This window comes from Otolemur garnettii, unplaced genomic scaffold (genome assembly GCF_000181295.1).
Source record: "Otolemur garnettii isolate 467f Iridium unplaced genomic scaffold, OtoGar3 scaffold00091, whole genome shotgun sequence".
Classification (NCBI taxonomy): domain Eukaryota; kingdom Metazoa; phylum Chordata; class Mammalia; order Primates; family Galagidae; genus Otolemur; species Otolemur garnettii.
The window spans coordinates 5382799-5409650 of record NW_003852486.1 but is presented as its reverse complement, the minus strand read 5'-3'; the positions used below and the strand labels follow the sequence as shown (position 1 = coordinate 5409650).

The 26852-nt window shown below is 49.4% G+C and overlaps 1 protein-coding gene across 6 annotated transcripts in view; it reads right to left on the bottom strand.

The window, feature by feature from the left end:
- Positions 1-3418: 3418 nt before the first annotated feature.
- The window catches only part of KCNN3 (potassium calcium-activated channel subfamily N member 3), a 146600-nt gene continuing 123166 nt past the window's right edge, over positions 3419-26852 (bottom strand). For 5 of the 6 annotated variants that reach the window (XM_012808658.1, XM_023516403.1, XM_023516407.1 and 2 more), the window contains exons 4-8: positions 22936-23077; positions 16081-16191; positions 8302-8429; positions 7356-7425; positions 3419-3745 (exon numbers count right to left, since the gene is read on the bottom strand). In XM_012808658.1, coding sequence (XP_012664112.1) covers positions 3446-3745; positions 7356-7425; positions 8302-8429; positions 16081-16191; positions 22936-23077 — 751 coding nt within the window. In that variant the 3' untranslated portion in view covers positions 3419-3445. The remainder of the gene's footprint in view (positions 3746-7355; positions 7426-8301; positions 8430-16080; positions 16192-22935; positions 23078-26852) is intronic. The other variant, XM_023516404.1, reaches the window with a different exon arrangement.

The following is a 26852-nucleotide window of genomic DNA, read 5'->3' as shown; positions in this document are numbered from 1 at the left end:
CTCTCACACACGTGCTCTGCCTTTCATGGTTTACAAGCTCGCTGTTAGGCCCCTGGTCCCTAGTGAAGTCAGAGGTGACTCAGGGCCTCCTCTCTTGTTTTTTTCAGATTGTATCAAGCATTTCTAGAAATAATGATATCATGAAGGTACATATTATGAAGATGGCAAGAGCAGTTCATAGACACTTTATGGCAATTTATTGATGATGATCACACACATGTGGCCTTTGATCCCAAGGTGCAGATTTTTGTTTGGACTTCAATCTAAGGAGGAGTGAGCCCCTAGTCTGGTATAATTTACCAACTGATGCTATATCCTGAAGTCCACTAAGATTAGTGGTCTTAAAGTGTCACAGTACATCCCTGACTCTACAGTACATGAAACTACAATATTATCGTATGGCTTACGTGATGAGGGCTGGCTCTGTGTTTCTAATTCAAGTGTCTAGATGTCTTAGGGAATAGCAGGGCACTTCTGCCTGTCTCGGGGGTATCAGAAGGGTTATAGCGTGGGCTCTGCCATCGGACATAACTCAGTTCAGTGCTGGAATAAGGTTATCATAATTAATCCTTTTTCCATACAGCTGATTCCTGAGTAGATAATTAAACCTCCTCCACTACCAAACTTGAAAGTAAGGTACAAGAAGGCATGGCATGAGAATCCACCTGCCCCCTTTTCCCATTTGACTATGATGCTGAGATGCAGTGGAATTAACCAAAAGATGTAGGAAGAAAACTTAGGTGAGCTACACCCAGGATAATTAATACCTAAGTCATCAAGGGTTTAGTGTACTTGCAGGGGGATGGGTAACTTTCCCAAATAAACTTGAAATCCTAGTACAGAGAAGTACCCTTCCATTTGCCATTGTGGATCAACGTGCAGATTTAGAGCACTTTTTTTTTTAAGAGAATAAGAATTCTTTTGTAAAGGATAAAACCCCATATAGCTATTGCACTACCCATAAGTCAAACCGTGCTACAATGCCCGTGTTTCCAGGATGCCAGCAGCTGCTGCTACTGGAAGGACTCTAGCCAGTCCCTTAACTAGTGCTGCTAGCCTGGTCTCCCAGGGCTGACTGAAGTAAGAGCATCAACCATGGGTTAAAGAAAAATTATCCATAGACCACAATAGATAAATCAGCGTCTGTGCACATTCTTGGGCAGGAGGAGTGGTAGTGGAATCTTGCATACCAATTATTGGAAATTAAGACTAAATCCCTGTATGTGCACACCCACGCCCACACGCGCACACACACACTCCAGGGTTACAGCAGAATGAAAGGGGCAAACTGGAATTGACAGTTGAGGGCTATAGGTTAAATGACCAGGATTGGCACACTCAAGTCGACCTGTCCGTAGTCTTTACTTTGTGAAACGGAACTTGTGCCACAGAGAAACTGCACAGGTATTTCATCTGTTTGTACATTTGCTTCCATGTTCAGCTGAACTGTCGCTGAAGACAGGAGCACCTTTCTTAGGATGTAAAAAAAAAAAAAAAAGGTGGGGGATCTTTCAGACAATCAGTAGTTAAAAGAAAAAGTAAAAAAATAAAAAGCCAGCAGCAGGTGTGGCATCTCTAGTGTGCAAAACAGCTCATGAAAATGCTCAAAGGAGTTACCAAGACAGACCACGAAGATGGAGCATTGAAGGGACAGCAGCAGCAGCAGGAGACAAGAGACCAGATCTTCCTGAAAGAGTGGCCTTCATTTGAGGTCACCTGCCTTTGGCTGTCAGTGGTTCCCTCAACTTTAGAAGACTCAGTGCTGCAGAAGGCAAACTGCACTGTAAGACGTGACCTTCGGAATGACGACGATGATGTTTGTCTTCAAACAAAGCGAAACCAAAAGGCCAGCCAGATGCCAAAACCCTTTCCTTTTACCTTAAACAGATGAAATATTCCGTATAGTATCATTTAATTTCTCACAAGCAGACATCAAAGACCTCAGAATGAGAAAAATGATGAATAACACGATGGTTTTCACATCACAAATGTTACGTGGGGTCGGATGATGGAGCAATGAGAAAACTGTTCCGTGCCTGTCACTACACTGGACCTTGGTATTTCCGAAGTCTCTTGGAGTTTGAGATGTATTGGAATAGTTTTTGCACCAAGATTAACATGGCACAGTAGGAACAGACTACTGACAAATCCATATCCTCCTGCCTTATCTACAGCTTCCTTAAAGGCTCCCTTCATTCTCACAATATTTCATTTTGACGTGGCTCCAGGTCAGGTAGAAGAGACCACATGGGCCACTCTCCATCACCCCTCCTCCTAGCTCGGCAGCTCGCAGGTGAGGTTGGCCCTTTTGCACTCCTACTGTCTGGGGCTAGAAGCTGCTGCTGCATAAACCCAGCTCAGCAAGCCCCCAAACCACACCTCCCGTCACCGAAGTCTCATTTGATTATGCATTTTCTGTGTACACAGGCACAATCCCTGTCTCCTCCCCCCAACACATACACCTGGTCATTTGGTCCATCAAAACACAGCTTGTTTGGATATAAGAAGAAAACTCTACAGAAGCTGTTTGTTCTTAAAAGAAGCCTCCTTATCCATCCAGAATGCCAACCATTCTGGCTCGGCCTGCACCTTACACCAAGTATAGTGCACAGCCAGGACAAATCGCCTGCACTGTGTTTGAAGGGGCTACATCTTGAGTGAAGCTCAGATGTGGCCGACACTCACTAACCACCTGAACTGAAAGTATCCACGCCAGACTCAAACCACTGGACACATTTGAGAGTGCCTACTATATGCAGGGTGAGCCGCCAGGTCCCTTGTTATTTGGGTTAAGCTCAAACACAAAAGGATCTGGATTGAATGTGTGATGTGTGTATAAGCACACGCCTGCGAACACACCATTTTATATGGGTATTAATATTGGACAGAAAATCTGGCTTTTTATTTATGTCTTTTTTTTTTTTTCAGTCTAAATTGGGTATGTCTGTTTTGGTAAGTTGTGGGCAGCTCTCTTTTACTTTTGTCACCCAGAGGCTTCCACAGACAAAAGGAAAGGAGAGCTGTGTGCTCGAGGACCCCAGTGGTGAGGAACCCATCCCCAGGCCAGACACGAGCCCCCATCCCTGCGGGCCCCTCTTCCAGGCTGGGTCACTGTCGCTACATCAGTGCACCTGCCCCCACGTGAAGACCTGAGATTGAGTGTGGGTTTCTGTTCTCCACCAGCTCTGCAGCAGGGGCCCTGCTGGAGGCAGTGACCTGCCATCTCCTCTTCCCGCTCCCAAGTAGAGGCACCTAAACAGAGATTAGATTTCTGGTTTCAAGGCATTTCAAACCAAGCACGCTGAATGAACACGAGTTAGTTAATTAGCTCGGTCTCTCTTCTTTCCATTCCCTGGTCTGAAAGTTTCTCGATGGCAAAGCGACCAGGAGAGTTGATTTGCATCTTAAGACCTATGGGTAACGCTTCTGGAGTGGGGAGTTTTATTTAGCAACTGCTTGAACTTGTGTATGGGGTTGGAAAGGAGGTGGAGCTGACCCCAATGGGGCTATCGGAAGAGACAGGGTTGTGGGTGGTGCCCACCGCCACGCTGACGCCCCGGGCCTCCAGGATGGCAGACAGGAGCTGCTGCTGCTGCTGGCGCAGGGTGTCGGCAATGAGCAGCGGCAGGGAGTTGAAGCTGGCGGTGAGATGCTCCAGCTTGGACTCCAGGCTGCCAATCTGCTTCTCCAGGTCTTCACTCCGATCATTGAGTTCTGTGATTAAATCATACATGACATTCTGCATCTGTGTGAAGAGAGGGAGAGCTGAGAGCCAGAGAGACGGCAGGACACAGGAAGGTGGCTGCAGAGGGAAAGATGAACTCCCTGCATGCCACAACCAAGCGCCATCCACACCGGCCACATCTGACCTAGCCAAGGAAAGGGGACAGGGAGGCTGAAGTGGGCACAGTTTTTCCTTATGACAAAAGTAATAAGCATTAATGATAACACTGTATTAGAAAATATGTATAAAGGAAAAGAAACAGCCCTGTTTTCTTAAGTAGAGTCAGTCTCTAAACTGTCCTCATGTTCTTACAGAGACCCACCCTCTCAGCTCACATGGCTCCTGGCACCTAATAATTCAAAGGAAGACAGCTGTGCAGAATGGATGATGCAATAGACTCATAACAGATCTACCATCAGCAGGAAGGGGCTCAAGAGCCAGTCTGCCGCTCACCAGCAACATGCCTGTCAGGCCTCCCGACCTGTCTTGGTTTCTTTATAAACTTGGGGTTAATAAGAACCTCACAGCTATTTGTTATTGGGCACCCCCATCTGGATACAATAGCCAGAATGTAAAATGACATTGACAAAGGGGGCTGACCACTCAGGGATGGCCCTGGTCTGCCTGGACCCAGGGCCTTGCTTTGGGATTCCTGCAAGTGCTGTTCCGCCCAGCCAAGCTCTCTGCTGACGTCCTGCTCCCCTCACTCTGGGCAGGAATCCTGCAGGTGCTCCCCAGTCACCCTCCTGCATTCAGCCCCATCTCACAGGGACCCTCCCCACACCCTGGGCCTGTGTTGGTTTGCAGAGTCCTGGTCTGTGTGATCTTCGGGTTCCTCCAAAAAAAAATCAGCACCTGCTGTCTGGCTCTGCACGCCAGGCCCTGGGGAGACTTGTGGAGTCCTTGCGCTCCCAGGCACTAAGGAACAGATGCTTAGGCCAGGCGGGCAGTAGCTTGGTTGCCCCCTGAAGTGCTGTGGCTCTTTGGCATTAGGTCATCTGCCAGTGACACCTTGATCCTCTGTCACCTGACATTCCAAGTCACTCCAGGAAGATGTGGAAACCATTCGTGCCTCAGAGGCCAAAGGAACAGGATATCAGGAGAGAGAAAAAAGGAGGCGTAGAAGAATTTGGCAAAATTTGAGAAGCCAGAGTAAAAAGGAGGGAGGAAGGGACTAAAGGTGTAGTGACAGGTCCTCAGGGGACTCCACACGCACAAGGAAACTTTGAGGCAGCAGGAGGAGGTGGCAGAAGATGCCCCTCTGCGTGTGGACACCCTCCAAGGACGGCATTCTAGAAGGGAAAATGCTCCCTCCGTTAATACTCACAGAGCCTCCTCAGTGCACACCTTCTTCTCAGAATGTGCAAACTCACAAATCTACGTGACTGCAGGGGCACCTGAGGGTCTCTGGACACACTGTCCAACCCCTCTTTGTGGCCCAGGACTGGTGCTTGCCAGCTACCCAACCTTGGGATGGTCACTTTATTCCCTTATGTCTTGGCTGCTTCATCTCTATTCATAATCAGAACTGCCATTTGCAAAACTTTTACAGTTTACAAAGCATGTTCACAGATATTTGATCACCTGAGCCTCAGATGGTAGGAATTATTTTTCCTTTTTAGTTGAAGAAACTGAAGCATTCAGGTAGAGGGACCAAGCCTCCCCATAGTAGCTACTATACTTTCTGTGTTCAGAAAAATAATATTTAGAGGCCACGTGCCATATTCTTAATCCAGAGAGAACCAAAGGCGGGCTGGGAAGGTGGTATCTGGGGGTGAGGCATGAAGAAGGAAAAGGGAGGTCTTAGCATCACTGTCTCCCTGCTGCTTGGAGCCAGGACAGCAGGGAATGGGGCCAATGTAAAGTGCATTTACTGGGCCCGTGGACGGGTCCCACAGGAGGAAACAACAATGTATGAATACTAGTGTGCACCTCTCACCCGATGTCACGCTGCCCCCGCCCCTGCCCTCACTGCAGAAATTCCCCTTAACCCCCTTGGCATACTCTTCCCAGGTAGCTCACTCCCAGGTCACTTATGGCTTAGTCCTTCACCCCAGTCACAAAGCACCTTTCTCACTCACTGGGATTCTGCTCTGCTGACCCTTTCTAAGGGCCATGGGTGGCACTGCAGGCTCAAGAGTCCCCAGGGAGCATCAGCCACAGTGTATCCTGCCAGGTGACTCCTGGGCCATTTCTGAAGCTCACAGGGTAGACTTCTGGTCAGGTTTGTTTGACACAACCCTCTTCCTGGCCACACCTGACCCACACTGGCCAGTCATCTTGTCTCTTCTGAAGACTCCAGACTTAAGGTCTATCGGAGGCCAATTCTCCGAGGCTAAATGGTAACAGGTGCTCTGAAGTGAGACTTCTCATAGTCTGCCATGGAGAGGGAGGGCAGGAGGGGACAGAGGCAGAGAGGTAGGAGGAGGGAAAGAGAATTGAAGCAGGCAGTTGAACAGAAGGAGAAAGAAGCAATGGTGGGGATCACTCCTGGGTCGTGGGGGCTCCCTGCCTGGTTCTGTCTAGTCCTTTCTACCGTCTGACACTCTTGCCTTGAGCTTCTACTTGGAATGAGACTCCCCTATATCTTTAGAACAAATTCCTCCATTCTTAGACCTTGTCCTGTGTGTTTCTGATATTAGAACCCAAGAGCATTAAGTCCCACACCCTGGACCCAGGAGCACTGTTCACCTGAACAGCCCCTGAAGGTACAGGGGACTTCCTTCCTTCCGTCCCCATAGGCTCAGAGGCCCCACAAGCAGCAACTTGTCTGACTGCACTCTCTTTGCTAAGGGTACTTAATTTGCCCAGGCGAATGCTTCTTGCTTACCCAGAGAATGTCTTCCATCACAATAACCACCATCTGCTGGGCTGTTCTGCCAGCCTGTCCCTGGCTGCACGCCTCATACACACTTTCTACGAAGACACCATGAGCAGAAGGGCTGGGGGCCCCTTCCTCGGTGGCACCTGCTCTCTGCCCTGCCGGTGGCACAGCCATTAGTTCTCTTGCTTGGGTGACTTGCAAGAAGAGCAAGTTTCTTTGCAGTGTTTAGGGCACGGCAGCTCAGTGCAGGAGCTCAGACTGACCGTGGTGTCAGGCCTCAGCCCTCAGGTTCTTCAAGGAGGGCCGTGTTACTGCAGGCTATCTGCCTCTTGAGAAAAAACTCACCACCACCCCCCACACACCAATTTGGGGCTAGAAAACTGGGTGGTAAGAAGGAGGGGATTCAGTTATATGGATTTCTAATCACAACTGCAAACTGGATTTCTAATTGTATCTTTTCAGCATGGCCTGGGTGGTCAGCATGGCCATCCCCCCACTAACACGCTGCACCCCTGTGCAGACTTACGCTCATCTTTAGGAGCCCCTCAATGACGGCTAGTAAAACAACAAGGGTTAAGTAGGTCAGCTAATTAGTTCCAAGCAAAGGTAAACCTGAGCTCATTTACTTAAGAAACAACAAAACATGCTGGTAGATGATGAATGCCAAAAATCTGAACTCAGGTAATTTTTTAACCAAGGAGAAATTGTTCTTTGCTTTCTTAGTCCTGCACTGTCTGGTCGAATGTTGCCAAGTCTCACAGGTGCACCTGTGAACTCTTCAGGATGTCTTCAGACTCTGCCACTCACCTTGGAAAGGTCTACCAGGGTATTGGCTTGGTCGCTCAGCTTCCTCTGCTCCATCTTGACGCGCCTCAGCCTGTGGGGAAGAGTTGTAACAGGCGAGCCCTGTGCCCCACCAGCACACACCACACCTATGGATTCCTCTGATCTGGACCCAGCATGGGGACTTTGAATATACACAACTGACTAGAATAAAGGGTTTGTCAAGTCCCCAAGAAAGCAAAGTCTTGTCGCCATGAATGCTCACCTTGTGTCACTTTGGTTTCCTTGCTATCCTCAGACCTCTTCCCTCTTTCTATGCCTTCTTCCAGGCTGTGCCTTCCACCTTGAAAGCCCTATTCTCCACTTTTTAGAGTTTCTCAAAACCTCTGGGTCAGAATAAACGTTTTCATCCTTTCCTTTTCCTTTTTTTTTTTTTTTAAATTTCCTCTATCATAGAAAGCACCAGCCACAGTGTGTTTTGATTTGAGTTGCAATGCATGATATGTGTGTATGTATGTGTGTGTATAGACTGTGAGAGGCCCTAGCTGGGGTGTCCAACCTACCACAGGGCCACATACATTTTATTTGAGGCCTCTTTTGCTTATCGGTGGTGTCAGACATGGCAAAAATTATGCACAGACCCTTTTTTTGCTCATCACCTTTGTTTGGTGTTTGTGTGTTTAATGTGTGGCCCATGACAACTCTTCTTCCAATGTGCGGCAGAAGAAAAAAAGGTTGGGCTCCCCTGTGGGGCTCTTACTCCAATTTTTACTTTCCACAACAGCCTGCCCGAGGCCTGGCATGTTGCAGGTGCAGTGAGTGAGAGAACAGACTGATCAGGGCCCAGTTCTGTGGAACAGAAAGATTTTTTTTTCCATGCCTCCCAAGCACATGGGAAGACACAGATGGGGCTGAGTGGTCCCTGCCATCCAACCTGGTCATTGGGGCCGAGCTGCCCCAGCATACTCACTGGTGGATGGCTTGCAGGAACTTCCTCTGGTGCTTCCTGACTTTGGCATGGTCAATCTTCTTCAGCAGCTTTGTGTGTTTGTAGATTAGCCACGTCTCCCGAAGGACGTTGGCTGCAGCATTCTTGATCTAAGGAAAAATAAACACAGGGTTAATTTTCCTGGTTCACGTGATACATTTTTTGTGTAGTCTACCTCAAAGGGAAATGAGTCTGCAATGATCTGTTTTCATAATTAAAATTATAGAACTTTTAGAAAGGTAATTAAAATTCATGTCTTATGAACCCTGTGTTTGACACTGCAGACCAGAACTCAAAGTTGAGAGTATCTTTCTTAATTATTTCAGGGCTGCCTGCTGACCACAGCTGCCGATGCTATCTTTAGACAGGCATTACTGCACCCTTGCAGCCTGGGGCACCCTCTGAAGAGATGACCACCTGCCCCTGCTGCCCATACTTGCAGACTTCCACACTTTACCTGAGGGTCCCACTTAGTATATATGGTACACTTCTTGGATTCAGAGAATAAATAGATTTCCTACCAGCTGAAGAGTTTTCAAGGCCTCTTTGAGAAAATGTCTTCCCCACCTTATGGGAACTATAAGAATCAACAAGTCCATTGTTTCCTTTCCCAAATGGCCAAAAACGTTTAAGCTGCAATTTTACATGTAAACATAATTGGTACAAATAATGTCAGAGCAATGCCTGAAAATCAGAGACGATATTTAGGTGTGAAACAGAGCTGCTCCTTCCCAAGGCGGCCCATTCACCGCATTGCAACCACACGCTTCTGCATGTGACGCTGTCAGCTGTTGACATGGAAACCACTGACACCACCAGGCTCACGACGGAGCTGAGACATATCAGTGACATTCAGATGGCAGGGGACAAAGTTTTAATCCAAACACAGACATCTTCAGCAATTAGTACCAAGAGCAGAGAAAACATTCTTTATTGAGCGCAAGCTACACAGATTTTTGATTAACTGTCCCCCTTTCTGTCGACCATGCAAATTGGCACAGGCCCACAGGCCCAGGGCCCGGAAGCATGCAGGCTAGCCCAGTAGAAATCAGGCTACAAGCCAGAAAGGATTTTAATAAAATTGGAGAATGCAGACCCGCTTCTTCAGACCGACATCAACAGATGGGACGTTGTTAAAACACTGAGACACGTGGGAAGGCAAGGAGACACTGTTCTGCCGGCTGACAACTTTTGTGTGTGTATGTTTTAAAAATTTATTACTGAGGCTGGATTATATTTTTCATTGGCGCTGAAGTAATGTTTTTAAAAGAACAGCTAAGTCTTCTCAGAAATGTCTACAGGACATAAATATTGCTTTTTTGTACAGTAAAACTTCGCTGTGAAAATGGTTTTCAGTGACTTAATTGCCCACCTCTAGTAGTTTCTTGCCTGAAGGGAAGCAAGTGGGAACGAGCAGGTGCTGGAGGCCGGGGTACCCAGGAGAGGAGGGGCAGGCCCAGGAGCGTGTGGTTCTGGGCTTCTGCTCAGGGGCTGGAGTGGACCACGGCCTCCAGGCTGAAGAGGCGATGTCAAGAGAAGTCTTTCTCTCTGCAGATACTGTAACTTTCATGGAGGAGTGGGCAATTTGACACACGATCTCTTTCATTTCCCCAGGCACTCAGCCTCCAAGGAAAGCCTTCAGGTCAATTCCTACTCTGCCAATTATTAAGCAGTTTAGGAGCAAATGCTTAATAATCTAAAAGATGGAAAAATAAATCTTTATGGATTGCTGTGAGGTTCACAGGAGCCAGTGACAATGTTCCAGATGGTGCTGAGGGCAGCAACTCCCATACAGCAGGTGCCCACTCATGTCTGAGCACCTCCAGGCATAGCTCATTCAATCATGACATCAACCTTGTTGGGACGGTGCTAATATTATCCCCATTTTATAGATGAATAAACTAAGACAAACACAGACCAAGACCAGAAAGCCACAAGTGGCAAGCTGAGCCAGTGTGGGTTTGAGTGCTGTATAAAATGTAAAGCACCATGCAAATATCAGTTCTTACCACTTCACTCAAACCTCCCATTTCAAATATGAGGAAACCACTCGAGAAACGGGGTATGAGTGCCAGAGTCACGCAGCTAACAGCACAGTCAAAACAAGAGTCACATCCAAGAAGAGCATAAGGTTTTCATGTGGTCCAAAGGAAAGATTTCATCTTTATATAAAATCATTTCCTGTTTTCCAGGATCAAGAAATTGGAAAGGACATCAGAGTTTTTGTTTTTTTTTTTAAATCTCATGGCCCTCAGTTAGCAATGTGACAGAGCACAGAGTCTGGGCCCTGCACTTATCTTCGTCTCAAATGTAAGGTGCTGAGTGCACGGCCCAGGCAGCGGACAGAGGCTGCTTGCCATCATTATGAGTTTGAAGGGAGGCCCCAGCCCCTTGGGAGAATGATGTTAACAGCCATCTCTTGAGCTGACTTTGAAATTAATTGCCAGCAAATAGCCTGGCACGTAGCTCAGTAGATCAATACCTAAAAGAGAAAAGCAAATAGGCTTTTCACAGCATTGTGCTTGCCCAGGTGGACAGTAAATGCTGTTATGGCTGGTCTTCCTCCAGTTCACCTGGCTGATTGCTTTGAACATTTCTGGGTGGGAAGCAGGTAAAGGCCACATGCTCCTCTGTGGTGTACTGAACTTCCAGAGGACTCCGTGCACCTTTCCCTGATGGGGGTTTATCTCCCCTCTGAGCTCCTCATGGGCAGGAGCACCAGGGTGCTTGGTGAGAGGGGCAGGGCTTGAGGTGCGAGCATTGCCCAAGAGAGTGTGATCAGATGGGTCTGGGGATGGGCAGGAGAGGACCCTTTGTACATGGAAGGCCAGCTCTTCTGCCTCCATAATCCAAAAGCATATGGGTTAATTGTTTTCTGAGGGCCCATAAACGCTATAGAAAAAATTGCTTTCACTTTGATTGGGCTCCATGACCTACATACTTTAGGAAAGGCTCTAAGACTAATGGGCCTGGGAAAGAAAGTGGTGCAACTAAGGCCTAGCAAACAACAGTGGCAGCTGACAATTATGGAGCACTTACTACATGCCAGGCTCTGTCTGCATCAGTTCATTAGCCCTCAGAAACACCTGACAAGCAGATGGGATTGTGAGCTCCACTTTGGACCCACTGGCTTTTCTTATTTATCCATTCAAGGAACACTTAATGAGCACCTGCAATGGACCAGACGTTGTTCTAGGAAGTGAATACTGAGATGAACAAACCAATAATATTCCTGCCTTCGTGGAACCTATAACCTTGTGAAGGAGACAGTATGCAGTTTGTACTATGCTTGGTATCAGGTAATAAGGGCTTTATAAGAAAAAAAAATCAGGATACAGGTCTAGAGAGTGATGCCAGTGCTACTGATCTGTGAAATAGGACTGTTGTGCTGATGGGACAGGAACACACTGAAAACACCTGGTGTGGTACCTGGCAGCAGGAGCCTCAATACTTGACATCTTTGGCCAGGTGCGGGGTGGCTCAGCCTATAATCTGAGGCAGGTGGATCGTCTGAGCTCAGGAGTTTGAGACCAGCATGAGCAAGAGCAAGACACCATCTCTACTAAAAATAGAAAAACTAGCCAGGCATTGTGGCAGGCACCTATAGTCCCAGCTACTCAGGAGGCTGAGGCAGGAGGATCACTTGAGCTCAAGAGTTTGAAGTTGCTGCAAGCTATGATGCCTGGTGCTCCAGTTTGGGTGACAAGGTGAGACTCAAACTCAAAAACAACAGGCACATTTATTAATACTCTTCCCCTCCGCAGTAGATGCCAGCCAGCTTCTTTCCCTTTCATCTCCCTAACTCCAACAAAATATGCCACACAACACGCAAATCTGTCCCAGGAGCTCTTGGCCATGGCTTCTATATCAATAGCTTGCTCTGGCCACTTCTCTGCCACTTGGCATCACAGAGGGGGCTGTCAGCTGCAGGAGGAACCCTAGGGGCAGGATGCAGGGTACATGAAAGAAGAACCCTGCCTAGGCACCCCACAGCTCCAGCAGCCAGACGAGCCCTGGGAAAGTATCTCCAGGAACCCAACAGTGGACACCCCAGGGAAGAAATCCTAAGTGTGCCCATTATGCTACCAGGAGCCCTCTGCAGGGGAAAGCGTTACACCTATAAGTCGGCCGGGGGAAGAGAAGAACCAGGTCAGCTGGGCCACAGGTGTGACTTAAATGCAGTCATATGTCACTTAACAATGGGCTCTGTTCTGTAAAATGTGCCATGAAGGGACTTTGCCGTCACGCAAACATTAGTGTGCACTCACACAAACCTCCACAGTGCGGTCTCCACACACCTGTATGGGACTCCTGGCCACACCTGCACAGCACGTCACTGCACCGAACACTGTAGGCAGCTGTGACACAAGTCACAAGGCAACAAGAACTTTTCCTGTTATAATCTTAGAAGACTACCATGGCAGATGTGGGCCGTTGTTGTGAGGCGTGTGTCTGTAACTTCAAGGAGTTACACCAGCTGAATCTAGAACAACTGAGCAGACACATGTCATTGTCTGAGAGTCTACAGGCTGGCCCTGTCCTTGGACCGCTGCCGGGAAGTGTCTGTTACACACAGGATGGGAGAAGGGCCATCAGCTGTCAGTCAGCAGTCTCATATCTTTCAGCCAGACTTTCTCTATCTGGTGGAAGTTATGGGTTTGCTTTTGGTCTTAGTCATTGACTTTGTGGGGAAGTGTATTTAGAGGAGATATTTGGGGCAGGAAACCCTTGCAGAAAGGATGAGAGACTAGGTGCATATCGATCATGCTGCCCGACGTTTCGCTCTCTGGCTTTACTTCACATGCAGCAAGCAGAACGTCTCCCAGGCACAGTACGCTTAAGCCAAGTGTATCCATGGCACCCCTGCCTTTGAAAAGGGTGTGCTCTTAGAGGACAGCTAGCCACCAGAGGTTAAATATGAGGGCAAGGGCCACCTCTTACCCACACTGGGGTCCCCGGAGCACAGAGCACGGCACCCAGGCAGTAACCTCTGTCAGGGACATGTTTAGTTCCATAAAAGACAAAGATGGAGACACGGGACATTGGGGTGCAGGGAAGATGGGGCTCTACTACCTTTTTACAACCTCTCTGTGCGTCATTTACTGTACACTAGTTAGTAGCCCAGAGGTTAGCACTAAGCTGTAATTACAGAATAGCAATGGTAGTGACACTGCAAAGTCAGCGTGGGAAGATCTGATCACATTAAATGCAGAAATGACACTGCCACCAGGGTCGATAAGTTATACAAGTGAAAGAAGACAAATGCTGGGATTGAGGAAAGCCAGAGAGTAAGCTCTTACCCAGTGCGGCCAGACCCTCTTCCCTGCCCAGAAATAAATGAACAGGAACTGCGCTGGCTGTAATGATGAAGGCTGAGCTGCAGGCAGGATGAGGACGCACCAGAGCGATTTGAGTATGTTTATAATTTCACAGGCTGCAATTTCTTTTTCATTTGTGCTTAGGTGTTAGAAGAACCAAGGTTGCACACACTAGTAAGAGATTGCTTTTGGCTGTTCAATCTACTAAATGTACACTCCTAAGAGGTTTGCAATTAGGCCACAATCGGCATACTCTTTCTCCAAGAACTCACTGACATCTCACAAATAGACTGAGATTAGCATCTCGACCCATCAGCCCCTCTAGCTGGACACAATGGGCCATCTAGAGATGACAAAAGGTGGACTCTATGCATCCCCAGAGAATGATAGTGGGTTTCTCAGGTGAGCAGGACAACATGAGCACAAACCAGAGCAGGCTAAGGACTCACCAGCTTCATTTCAATTAAGGTTATGTAAAAGAGCCCATGGTTGTCTCAGCCTTGCCAGCTTTGAAATTGTCTATATAAAAACCATCCCTTTTGTGCTGTTTATTTGTCTGGGAAAGATATGCGATATTAAAGGGACATTTCAACAGATTTAAGTGTTCTCAGAAAAGTGAAATTTTACTTGATTAAAACGGTAACTTGCATTCATGGGTAAGCAATAAATATTTGTTGATTTGATTTTCAGTCCTACTTTTCAAACATAAGTAGACTTGAGGAGGATTTTAGAGAATCATTTTTGAAAGATTAAAATTAGCAACCACAATCTCATCTTCTTATACAATTACATTGCAGAGAAATTGTTTATTTTCCTGGCATACAAGGGACTTGGCTTTTCCTCTGCTTTATTTTCCTCGAGCATTTGATTTACTGGGTGAAAAATGGAGAAGACAAAGGAATAACATGAAACCCAAAAAATATACTTGGGTTTAGAAAAGCAAATCAGAATAAATGAGAGACCACTAATGTCTCTGCTCTTGGTAAACAGCTTCTGAGAAGGTTTTGGAGGCAAAGAACCCTCTCCCCTCACTCCTCCACGCAGGTCCATTCAGTGAAACATCTACGCTCCTTCAGTAGCAGAGGCTGAAGGCGAGTGGCTGCTGAACAGTGTCGCTCTGTGTGAGACCCACGGGCCTTCCTACCGTGACAACCCTTAAAAGCTGCCATCTCGGTGCTATAAATCATGGCTTTTTGGGTACACCTGATAGCTCAGGGCTGTGATGTACCGAGCATAACCATTTGTATGTCAACAACATAAGAAGATTTGCTTGTACACGTTCCTTTTAACATCTGTGGAGGCTCTTTAAAGAATCCAATAAATGTAATCAAAGACCAAACAATCAAACTCCATAAATAATTCTGCCAAGAGATGGGAGAGGCCTTGGCAACTGCACATTCTCCCGCTGCCCTCCCTCGGCGCTCGCTCCCTCTCTGTCACTCTCTCTCTCTTTTTGTTCTCCCTTCCTGCTTTTGTCTCTATTTCTAACACATTTTTATCGCTTGCAACATTAATCGCTGAATATTTTCTCTAGCTTTCAAAAACCTGAATCAAAATGTGGTTGCTCATGGATCTCTTAACCCACCTCAGCCCTAAATGGAAGATTTTAAATGTTTACCACAGAGGCGGAGACCCCAGCCCAAGGCTTTGATTCTATCTGTCTCAGAAAATGGAGGATCTTGCAGAAAATCATACAACTGACCTTCCTTCGGGCTGTAGTTCTAAAGAATTTTCCATAAAAGCTGTCATTAAACAAACAGCTCCTGCCTTGCTCATTTGGCCGCTACCCTGGAAGGCTCATTTCTGTCTTTCCTAAATGGCCTTTTCTTCTCTGACAATTCTCGGGGTGCCAGCATTTCAGCAGCTGGATGATTCCCTCACCTTGGTATATTCAGTTCTGCAGCCCCCTTAACCACTGTCATAAGGGTGCAAGTGAGAAAGATTACCCAGAAAATCCAAAAGGGGTAAATTAGATGATGATGCTTTGATGACCAACATAATTTAAGAATGTGGTCTCCACTGGAAGGATTATTTTACATGTTTCCTTTCTAGGGTTAGATTTAGATACATTTCCAATATAGTTCTAAAACTCTCTGCTGCCCTTCCTAATGAGTGTCATGAAAAGATTTGAGCAAAAACAAAAACATTGCCTCATGCTGTGTAATTTATTTGGTGCCATTAGGCAAGTGGGCGGGTCATGCTACTGTAAGCTATTGATTTAATTATCAGGAAAATTATTTGGTTGCCTGAACCGTGCACAGTGATTTACTAGAAGACTCGGCCTGCGGTGCTGAGACGCTGTGTCCGTATGTGCAGGCTGTTTGCCTGCGCCGGGCCCGCTACACTCAAGAGCACAGCCCTAACCTGTACCGTTGGATGTCTTCCCCAAATGGTCCTACCTTGATCTTAAAGTCTATTAAGATGTGGGCATGTGGCATCTTACCCGCTTGGTGAGCTGAGTGTCCATCATGAAGTTGTGAACGTGCTTCTCCGCTTTGGTAAGCTCCAGCTTTCGGGCCACCACGGCCACCACGAGGGCAGTGCAGCCTGCGCCCTGTGGGGGTCAGGAGGACCAGGGGAAAGAGCACATCAGCAAAAGGCGAAGCAGGAGATTTGACATGCCCCTATTCACTGGGGTTTCCTGGGAATGCAGAGGGGATTTGAGCTCTCTGGCTGGTCGGGACCAAGCCATAAACTCTGTCAAAAACCTGTCAGGCATCTCCACGCCCCTTGGGTTGTGCCCCATGGCTGGCCTCTGGAAGACAGAGTTTCTGCAGAGCAGCAGGTTCATAGCTGGGCTGCTAGATGCAGTTGAGACTTTGGGGTTCAACCACAGCTTGTCCCCACATCCCAGGCAGGCTGTGCAGCACAGCAGGGTCCCTCGTAAGCCTCCCTCCCCTACACACCTCCCAACCGCTGGCCAGTTCCAGACCTGTGGGCCCAGCAGGAGAAGACCAGGCCCCAATGGGAGTGTGGGTGGACCTTCCCTAGGAATAATCTAATGAGAAGGCCAGGCCTTTCCTCAAAGACTGCACCCCAGGTAGCTCTGGCTGGGAGGATGAGCCAGAGCTGGGCCCTCCCAACCAAAGGTGGGCTATGACTCAGCACAGGGAGGCAGTTCTTTCTTGCTTTCACCAGGAGGCTCATGAATTTACCACCAGGAAGAGAATTTAAAGAGAACACATCTACCTAAAAGCAGGATTTTAAGTGAAGCCACAAAACGACCCCAGAAGTTTTTCCAGAATACTGTCCTCAGTCTGCTGAGGCAGGTCCCTTCCTGGGTGAATAAAGAGGCAGGTTTTGCTGAGCTCCATGAAGGGGAAGGGTTGCACTTGCTCACTCTCCTAGTCCTTCAGGCCCTCCATCTGGGAACTGAGCAGGGAAGGGAGTGGGGCACAGTCCAACCTTCACCCATCTCTAAGCTCCCCCTCACTGTGTGTCCCTACGGGGCTATGAGCACTGGGGAGGCAGAGCAGCCCTACCCCACCTCATGGGCATCAGCATGGGGTTGCCCCAACCTCGCCCAGAGCAGACAACTATGGGAGGAGGCATTGCCTGTGGGAGGCATCTCACAATAGTAGTATGATAGAATAACACCAATGAGTCTCATTTTCCTTATCTATAAAGTGAGGAATTAATTGGCTTAGGTGATCTATAAGGTCCCTTTCAGGTCTGTAAGTGTGACTCTTGAAGTATACTCTCAATAATATAGTATTATATAATACTATATAATGAGTAGCTATAATATCATGAGTAGCTGGGTCCCTAGGTCTGTTCTGCTTGTCCCCCTGAACATTGGCCTGCATGCCCTCACTGCCACTCCTGGCAAGAGGGACGAAGCAATTAAAGCTGCTAAGCTGACCCTCTAGGTGCCAAACTACAGCTCTAGTTTAGCAGTTGGAGGCCCGGGATGGAAGGGATCCATCAGGAACATTTCCAAATCATCAGGTCTTACAAAATGTGTGAGAAGACAAGGCTCTTCTCAAAGGTCTTGTAATCTATGACAGCAGGGGACATGTCCAGATCAGCCCCCAGCCCTCTCCTTGTCCTCTTTGCATGGTGCAGCTGGCAACACTCTTCCCAATTTCTCACAGGTCCCATCAGAACAACTGAGTGATTCTCAATACAGGGTCAGCCCCGTTTCCAGCATAGACAAGTGAAAAGACTGAGTCTCTGTGAACTTTCCTTTTCTGACCTCATTTTCCTCTTTTGTTCAGGGAGAGCTGTGTTTTTTCAGCTTCTGTGACTTGCAGGAGACTCTGTACCCAGTTTTCAAAGCATCTGGGCAGTTGGACATCCTGGTTTGTAGCTGTAATCAATTTGGCCAGGCCTCCAAAAGCAAAAAATAGCTTGAAAGAAGCTGTCCTAGAGGGAAGATGTGTGTTCCCTTTCCCCTCAACCAGACCGAGTGTCATCCCTCCCTTTATGTGGAGTTCCAAAAGTACTTTGGGCTAAAAGCCCAAAAACAGGGATATATCATGATGTTAAAAATGGAACATCAGATGGAAAGGGCTCTCCCCAGGCTCTCTTCTCCCTTGTCTCCCTGGGTCCAGGCAAAACTGGATTTAAATCATCCCTGAAAGCTGGAAGGGTCTCCCCACGCCATGCCCTCTGGGGATTTAAACAAAACAACAGTACCACCCCAAATCCCCAGGGTCTGGAAGGAAGCTCCATGGTTCTTTCCATGGCCACAGTCCAGCTGATCAAATGCAGGGCTTTTCATTAGAAGTTGGAGTATTTTATCTAAGGAACCACCAGTCTTCATGATTAAGATAAATGCCTGCATGGAAGCAGGAAGGTGGGACATTTCTAGTTTCTTTCAACTTAAAAGATGTCAAGAGCCCCTTGTGGGTCTTTCTCTGGAGGATACTGCATTCTTGACCCCTGATTCCAACTTAGATATATACTCCATTTTTCTTTCAGATAGTCCCTTGTCTGGATGTAATTAGAGAAATCGCCAATTACGAAGCCTAACTTAGTCATTTTCATAAAGAAGCAACCTCATAAACCTTTAGAAAGCAGCAGGCAGAATGCTTAAATCCAGACTACTATACTCTGGAGAGAGAGAGAGAAGAGAGAGAGAACAGAGAGAGGGGAAAGAGGAGAGAGAGGAGAGAGAGAGGAAAGTGAAGAGAAGACAGAAGAGAGGGGAGGGGAGAGTGCAGGGGAGCTGGAGCTGGAACAGAGAGTGAGAGTGCGGCAGACAACAAGGGGTGCTGGCCCCAAACAGCAAGGTAGGAAGAAGGAAGAGATAAGGAGGAAATGAAGATCAAGCGAAGGGTGGGCTGAGGGAACTGAGAGAGCTCAGGAGGAAGGACCAGGAGCCAAGGATTTGAGTCAGAAGTTAGTGGTCAATTTTGGCTCTTAGAGGAAATTCAGGGACCACGATGGGATCCCTGCCCCCTCTGTTCATCCATCAGTGGTTCAAGCACCACCTGTCACCCAAGTCCCTTCTGGAATGATGAACCTTTTCTGCAGAGGAGCCTGTCAGTCTGGCAGAGCTGTGGTAGTGGCCCAAGAGTCCCTTGTGAGCAGGCAGGGCACAGACGCACTGTGAAAGCCAAGTCACCAGGGCCTGACTAACTCTGGCATGTGGAGTTCATGCTGTCCTTGCTGGAATCCTAGACATGGCTGGAAGGCAAGGGGACATGTGAGGCGAGGATCGAGTGGAACAGGAAAGGGCGAGCAGCTGTGTGGCTCCATGGGGCCAGACCAGGGGGCACACATATGACTTAGTCTTTGCCTTCAGGTGTGCCAGCTCCTGACAACAGTGGACACTGGCTGGGTCTCTGAGTCTGCTCTGCCTTGATCACAGTGGACGACACTAGATCCTGGGTCTGCTGTGCCCCACCACAGTGATACCAGCTGGGTCCCTGGGTCTGCTCTGCCCAACCACAGTGACACAGGCTGGGTCCCTGGGTCTGTTCTGCTTAATTCTATTTCCATGGGGGCACGGGGACAGGTCTGCTTCTGGTGAGGTCCCACTTTCCAATGTACATGGGTGAGTAGGGCACAGGATATGTGGGGAGAGGCAGCTGGATGGGGTGGATGTGCCCAGCTAAGCCACAGACGTGGACTCGAGTATGGGCCCAGACTCCTCCACACCAGCTCTCCCACTTCTTGTTTCCAAGAAACATCTTCCAGCTGGAAAACCTTAGAAGCTGGAAAAACAAGTATCCCAAGGGGAAAAGTATGAGGTGTTCTTAACTAAAGCACCATAAAATAAAATAAAACATAAATGAAAGTGACAAACGGAGGAGGGAAGCCTGGAGGATTTACAGTTGGATTCTGTTCCTGCAGCAGATTCCATGTAACAACTAAAATAACATCAATTGGTTTGAAACCAAGGTGTTTCGGGAGAAGCTCATCTTCTAAAGCTGACACGAAGCAGATGTCTCGCTGAGCCTTCCTTTGCCTGCACCCACGTGACTCAATTTGACGCTTACTTCACCATCACTTTCCTTTTTCAGTTCAGAGGCATTGCTCAAAAGGCCGCTGGGGACAACTTCAGTGTCTCAACAGATATTCAGGAAGCTTTCACCCATTTGTCCATCAGGCTGAGCCCAGCTTCAGAAAGGAGCCACATTGAAACAAAGTAACTGTCAACCAGATTGGAGGTCCCCAGGGTCTTCCATGGGCCTACAGAACCACAGGGCCAGCCCTGTACATCTGACTTTCCATGTCATTTCCAGTTCTGGATACCGAACACTGGAGCTTTATCTCTACTGCTTGCACCTCTTACCATGAACATTCCTTATGGAAAGATGCTGGACCTTGATATATCTGCTTTTGTGGGTGAAATCTCTCAAACGTGCCAGGTCTGTGCCGGCAATGTCGAGTTGTTCAGACAATTATACACCCTGCTTAATGGTTGATAATTACACCGTTACTGGGATTGCCAAGAGAAAACAATGATTAAGACTATTTACAGGCTGCACACACAAACCCTTCCTCTCTCTTCCCAAGCAGCCCTGGCCTTGGCCTTCGTGGTGTCCATGGTAACCAAGCAGGAAGCCCTACCTTCCGTGGAGGCGCTTGCAGTAAGATGAGAGCAGCACAGTGCGGGGAGCTGGGGGAGTGGGGAGAGCATCTTCAGCAGTGTGGAGCCCTTGAAAGGAATGACTCAGCCAGAAGAGTCATATTTGTTAGAAAAATGCCACCAGGACTCCTCACTGTGGCTGACCACGGGGTGAGGGAACTGCCTTTAATTTGGGCAAAAACATGACCAATGAACAGAGGAGCCTCCCTGCTCCAGGGAGAGAGGCATCTACTCATGCGGCCACGTTTTGTGCAAAAAGAAAAGACGAAAGGCATGTGCTCATCTTCAGTGTGGGAGATGTCTGTCAGTCCCCTCGCCTGCTGCTTCTTTCTCCTTTGATCTCACCTCAATCTACAGGGAACAAAACGCTCCTTTCCAGGGAGCTCTGCAGACTCAGGCAGCAAAAAAGGTGTTGAGAGACCAGGCAGCCACCACACCCAAGGGAGAAGCAGGGCAGGCAGGGGTCCTGCCTGTCTTCTCAGCCTTGTCAGAGCAGAAGCAGGACATATGGAATCAGGGACCCGGGACAGTCCCTACAGAGCTGCTTCTCAGATGGCCCAGCCTGTGCTGGAAGGGACAATGGCTGGCATGTGAAAATACAAGAGGCTCCTGGCAGGCCCGTCTGCTGCTGGCAGCCCTGGTTGAGAACTGGTTCTGAGGCACAAAGCCTGCTCCAGGGAGTAATGCTAGGAAGAGAAGCTGGGCCTTCAGGCGGTGTTCCACTTCTTTCTGGTGGGAAGACTCATTCCATGGAATCCTCATGACCATTGTCACTGTGCCAGCCAGACTCCTACTAGCAACGGGAGGTGTTTGCCCCGCAGCCTTGTGCCTGCCCATGGTCTGCCCCCACCCTAAAGTGAGCCCCTGTCCTATCAGCTTTGAGACCTGCTGATAATGGGGCCTGCCCAGGCTGAGTCAGAGAAGGGAAATGCTGGTCTCTTGTTCACCAGGTCCTGCCCAGGCCCTGACCCTGAGTTTTACTGATCCATCTAGCAAGATCAGCCTCAGGAGGTCAACAGGTGGGGTGGGGTGGAGAGGAGAATGGGGCAGCCCCTCAGTGAGGAGCCACTCAGACCCTCAGGCGTTCCTACAGCCCTTCCCTGCAGAAAGGAGCTATTTCCCTGTTGGGAGGATCTCCACCTCCCCAGGGAGCACGGGGACTGTCACAGCAGCACATGGGACACAGGAGGGTATCCTAGAGGGTTGCAACATCTGACACAGAGACCTATAGCCACATATGGACACCCTGTCCATCCTTTCTGCCCATTGTTCCCAACACTGCTCAGGTAGAGGAGCTTCCCCTTGGAGCCTGTTTGCTCTCCTGAAAGAAGGTCCCTGCTCTGGTGCCCCTGGGACTCTAAGACACAGAACAGCAGCAGCCTGTTCTGCACCCACAGTGCAGTGTGGCTGAGGGATACTCCAACTCGAGAGTGAGGGGCTGTCAAGGCCGGGGACACTGAGACCACTACCAACAGACTGCCTACAGCTGCTCATTGTTTACAAAGCGCTGTGACAAAAACCTCCACCCTATACTGGAGTGTATGGCAGTCCAGGCCACTGAGTGCCTTGCTCAGGGCCCAGGTGAGGGGAGACTCAAAGCCTGCATCTGACTTCCAACCCCATGTCCCTCCCATACACTGCACTGCAGTGACTGGGATAGGCAGGAGAGTGAACCTCTTTGGGCTGCGTGGGTGGGGCAGCAGGCACTCAGGGCCCAATGCCTCCCTGAGCACGGGTGGGAGTCAAAGCCTAGGAAGGGCAAGAGCTGGGTTCGGGCCATGGAGCCAAACCAGGACAAAAGGCAGTGTTCAGCCCCACCCAGGACATAGGCCCATCAGGTAGAGCAAGGCTCTCTCAGCCTACGCCCATGAGCTCCAGCTAAATTTTGTCAGAAATAGTAGTGAGTCTGCGGGGACGGGGACAGGAAGGGGACAATAAGCCCTGATGCTGCTGTAAGTGAGCAAGTGGGTAGCTGGGGATGGGGGAGAGAAATGGGGGCAGTGGGTCAGACCACAAGCAGCCCCACCCAGCCCATGGCAGAGGCAGCTGTGGACAGACTGTTAGGAGAGTAAGCTGAAAAATGAGACGCCATTTTGCAGATGTCATATAGACCTCTGTGTGCCAGGGATGTACATGTGGGCCTGCTATCCAACAGCTGCCTGGAGCCCTGGCCAGGAAGGCCCCACTGTGCTTGCAGGAAAGGGCTCTGCCAGCTGCAGCATCTTAAAGGCAGGAGAGAGGGCAGAGGTGGGTACTCACCATGATGCCGGTGAGCAGGCAGACGCCCTTCCCACAGTATGTGTGCGGTACCATGTCCCCATAGCCGATGGAGAGGAATGTGATGGAGATGAGCCACATGGCGCCCAGGAAGTTGCTAGTTACATCCTGCTGGTCATGGTACCTGCCCAGGGGAGACAGGAGTTAGTCAGCAGAGCAGCCACTCCAGAGTGAAGGCTGTGGGCAGACCTGGGGGAGGCGGCAGAGGCAGCCTGGCACACGGGGCTCTGACAACTGTGGAAGTGCTGCCTGCCAGTGACCCTCTTTGCCCCTGTCCAGCTGTGAGCACCATCCTACAGTACAGCGTTTCATGGTGATCTACACCACATGGCAGATGTCCTTTCAGTGTTGGTGAGGTGGCATTGGGTGAAATCATGCAGCCATAAAATTGAATATTTTCCCTTCGAGGCTGATAGTCTAAACATATGCGGATGTGATTAATCTGACATCATAAGCTCCTACCAGGGAAGATTACCAAACACATTTCTTGATTTCCTCTAAAAAAATTAACGGGTCTGGCTCGGCGCCTGTGGCTCAAGCGGCTAAGGCGCCAGCCACATACACCTAAGGTGGTGGGTTCGAATCCCCAGCCCGGGCCCGCCAAACAACAACGATGGCTGCAACCAAAAAATGGCCAGGCGTTGTGGCGGGTGCCTGTAGTACCAGCTACTTGGGAGGCTGAGTCAGGAGACTCGCTTGAGCCCAGGAGTTGGAGGTTGCTGTGAGTGTGATGCCATGGCACTCTACCCAGGGGGATAGCTTGAGGCTCCGTCTCAAAAAAAAAAAAAATTAATAGGTCCTAAAGATGGGCATCTCCCAGTATCTGGAGGGAGGATAGGTGGCCAGGCTCTCTGGAAGCCATCTCCAGGAAAGAGTCTGGGTATCCACAGAGGCACAGTCCCCCTTCTAAGGTGGACAGGCCTTGTGGCTGCCCTGCCCTGAGAGGAGCCAGCTGGAAGCGTCATTGCCGTTCCCTTTGCCTGATGCTCATCGCACCCTCGGCCCTCCCTGTGCACTTCATCCCCAAATCCCGATGCCTGTCTTGGCCAGCTCTGTGTCAAGCATGAAAACACAAAAGGGGCTGCCATAGCAGTGCCTACAGACTCTCTCAGCCCAGGTGAGGGTCTTCTGAGACACGTGCAGAAGGGTGGGCGAGGCACCTTGGGGACAGAGGATGAAGGCAATGATCTTCACCCAAATACACAAGGCTTAGTCAGAGAAGGTGCCATAGAGGAACAAGGCATGAGTTTACCAGGCCAGCCAAGGGGACAGGGTGCCCTGGGCAGAGGCTCTCACAAAACTGCAGCAGGCAGCAGGGCTGAGAAAGCAGGTACTTTTCTAAAACATTCCCTAACAGTATCAACTTGAAAGATACACATGGACTGAGCACTTTACCCTGCAGGTGTTTCACTCCCTGATAAAATTCCCAGCCAGCCACCTGGAGGCCACTGGATGGACAAGTTGAGATAGGACCAGGGAGGCCAACCAACTTGGCTGGACAGAACAGAAAGCCATCGAGGAGCCTTGATCCATGGATGTGAAGTCCCAAAGATGCTCACGTGAATTAATGCATGTGACGTGCTTGGGACAGGAGGCCCCTATGAGGGACTATTGCCTTTGGTGCTCTGCATGGCCCCACTGGATCTAGTTCCCAGTGAGTGACAGGCAAATGCAGCTCCTCCTCCCCACCCCCAGCAACGTGTGCAGGTCAAGTCCAGGGAAGGTGTAGATCAGGTGCATCTCAAGATAGAAGCCTTACTATTCAGAGAGAAGGGGGCCATCGGAGTTGGGGACATTAAGAGCACAGTATGATGACACCCCTGTTGGAGCTCTGACTGTGTGAGTGGCACTTTGTACACAAACACTAATTGTCACAGCACCCTTCAAAGTATTTTACAGGCAGCTGGATGCACAGGGACATTGAGTGACTTGCCCAGGACACATAGGAAGCAGCTGGCGCAAGCTCATGCTCCATGCACTGCTCCACTCCATGTCACAGAGGCAAAAGCAGCTGGCGCACATTAGTGCACAGTGAGGAACTTCCAGTGAGAGGGGACTCTGGGCTCCATAGCAGGCCAGGAGGTGGCTTCAGATGCCAGAGGCCAGATTGTGGAGGGGCCTAGAAATCTGGGATAAGTTTGGGTTTGGTCATGGAAGCCTTGGAAGTGATTTTAGATTCTTGAGCAGAGGAATGACAAAATGACACGGCTTTCTAGAAAGAACAGGTATGAGCAGGATGTTTGAAAAGGAGCATGGCCGGGGGGGAGAGGTAAGAAGCTGGTGCACAATGCTGGGAGGGGCAGCAGGCCACAGCCTGGACACCCCGCTGAGGCTGGACCTAGCAGATTCCAGAAAGCATCACTGGTGAGCTGTCCAGCACCAGCTTGAATCTTCAACCAGCAAACTAGAGGAGGCAGTGTCAGCCTTCCACCACTGCCCACACGACGGTGTGAGTACCTGATGCTGCCAGAGATAGCTGGAGAACAGGCATTCACTCCCCAGCTCTGCTGATAAGGCAGTGTGCCTGCCTCTCCTGCCTGCCACACCTGCTCTCTGCAATGCCCTGTTGCTATACTGTAGGTCCCCTGGCTGTCTGTGTCCTCAGGGCTGGACCTATGTCTACTTTTCTGGCTCACTCTGAGCAGCAAGGCTAGTGGTGCCCAGCTCTGACCCAAGGATGGAGTCTACCGTGCCCAGGCGCCAGCCCCATCCCAGCATCCCACTTTTTTTTTTTTTTTTTTGAGACAAGGTCTGAAAGCTGTCACCCTCTCCTGCTGGCTCCACTCCACCAGGCCTCAGCTTGGGCTGCCCTTCTGCTCTGGCACATGCTATCCTGGCTGAAGGGTGGCAGCAGGTCCTGGCACTCAGGCCTTTGCTGAGGGCATGGTGGGAAATCAGATCTATCATCTGGGAAGCAGACTCAGTGACTTTGGCGACAGAAAAGAGCAGACTTAAAGGCACACAGCATGGGCCAGCAGCACACATGCACCCACAGCAGAGTCAGAGCAGGGCATCAGCTCGTCAAAAAAATATTTCCTGGAACAAGTCCGGAGCAGGGCTGAGGACAACAGGGTGGGAAGTTTACTAGGGAGGAGGTAGGCGAGCCACGGGCTCGGTGGGCCACAGCTCCACCATCGGGAGCTCCATGGCTTTGGGTGAGTGACTCAACTTCTCTGTGACTCAGTTTCCTTATCTGCTGATAGGAGGACTAAGTAAAATAACCCACAAGGAGTACCAGCACAGCACCTGGCCCAGGCTGAGCACTCCCTGAATGGCAGCAATCATTGTTGACAGGGCCAGGTGTCATCAGAGGCCCCATCTACACAAAAACAAAGGGGCCTGGGAGAGGGTCCCTTGGGGAGTGATAAGGAAACATTTGTGAAGATGTCTCAAGTTCAGGCAGGAAAACTGCTTGATGCTGGGACAAAAGAAACTTGCTGTAAGTTCTTAGCAAAGAGGGACACTAGATATTGGGTGTCTGAGGATGGTTCCTCTGGCAGCTCCATGCAAGGCTCATCTAAGAGGCCAGGCCCAGGCAGGGCACTGCTGGAGGCTTTGCAGGTGTCCCAGGAGAAGCAGTGAACAGGGGGGAGGACTTGATTTGAAGCCTGGTCTTTGTGTGTTACTGGTTTGGTGCACCAGGTCTTTAAAACCCTCCTTTCCCTGCAAACTCTGGACTTGAACTCATGTTTCCAGCTGCTCTGCTGCCCTCGGGATCATGGAGCACCCTATTTAGATGTGGGTGGACTCCAAGCAAAGAGACCAGAGATCAAAGTGGAATGAGCTATAAAGCCACTGACAGTGTCTTTTTTTTTTTTTTTTTTTTTTTTTTGAGACAGAGCCTCAAGCTGTCCCCCTGGGCAGAGTGCCATGGCATTACAGCTCACAGCAACCTCCAA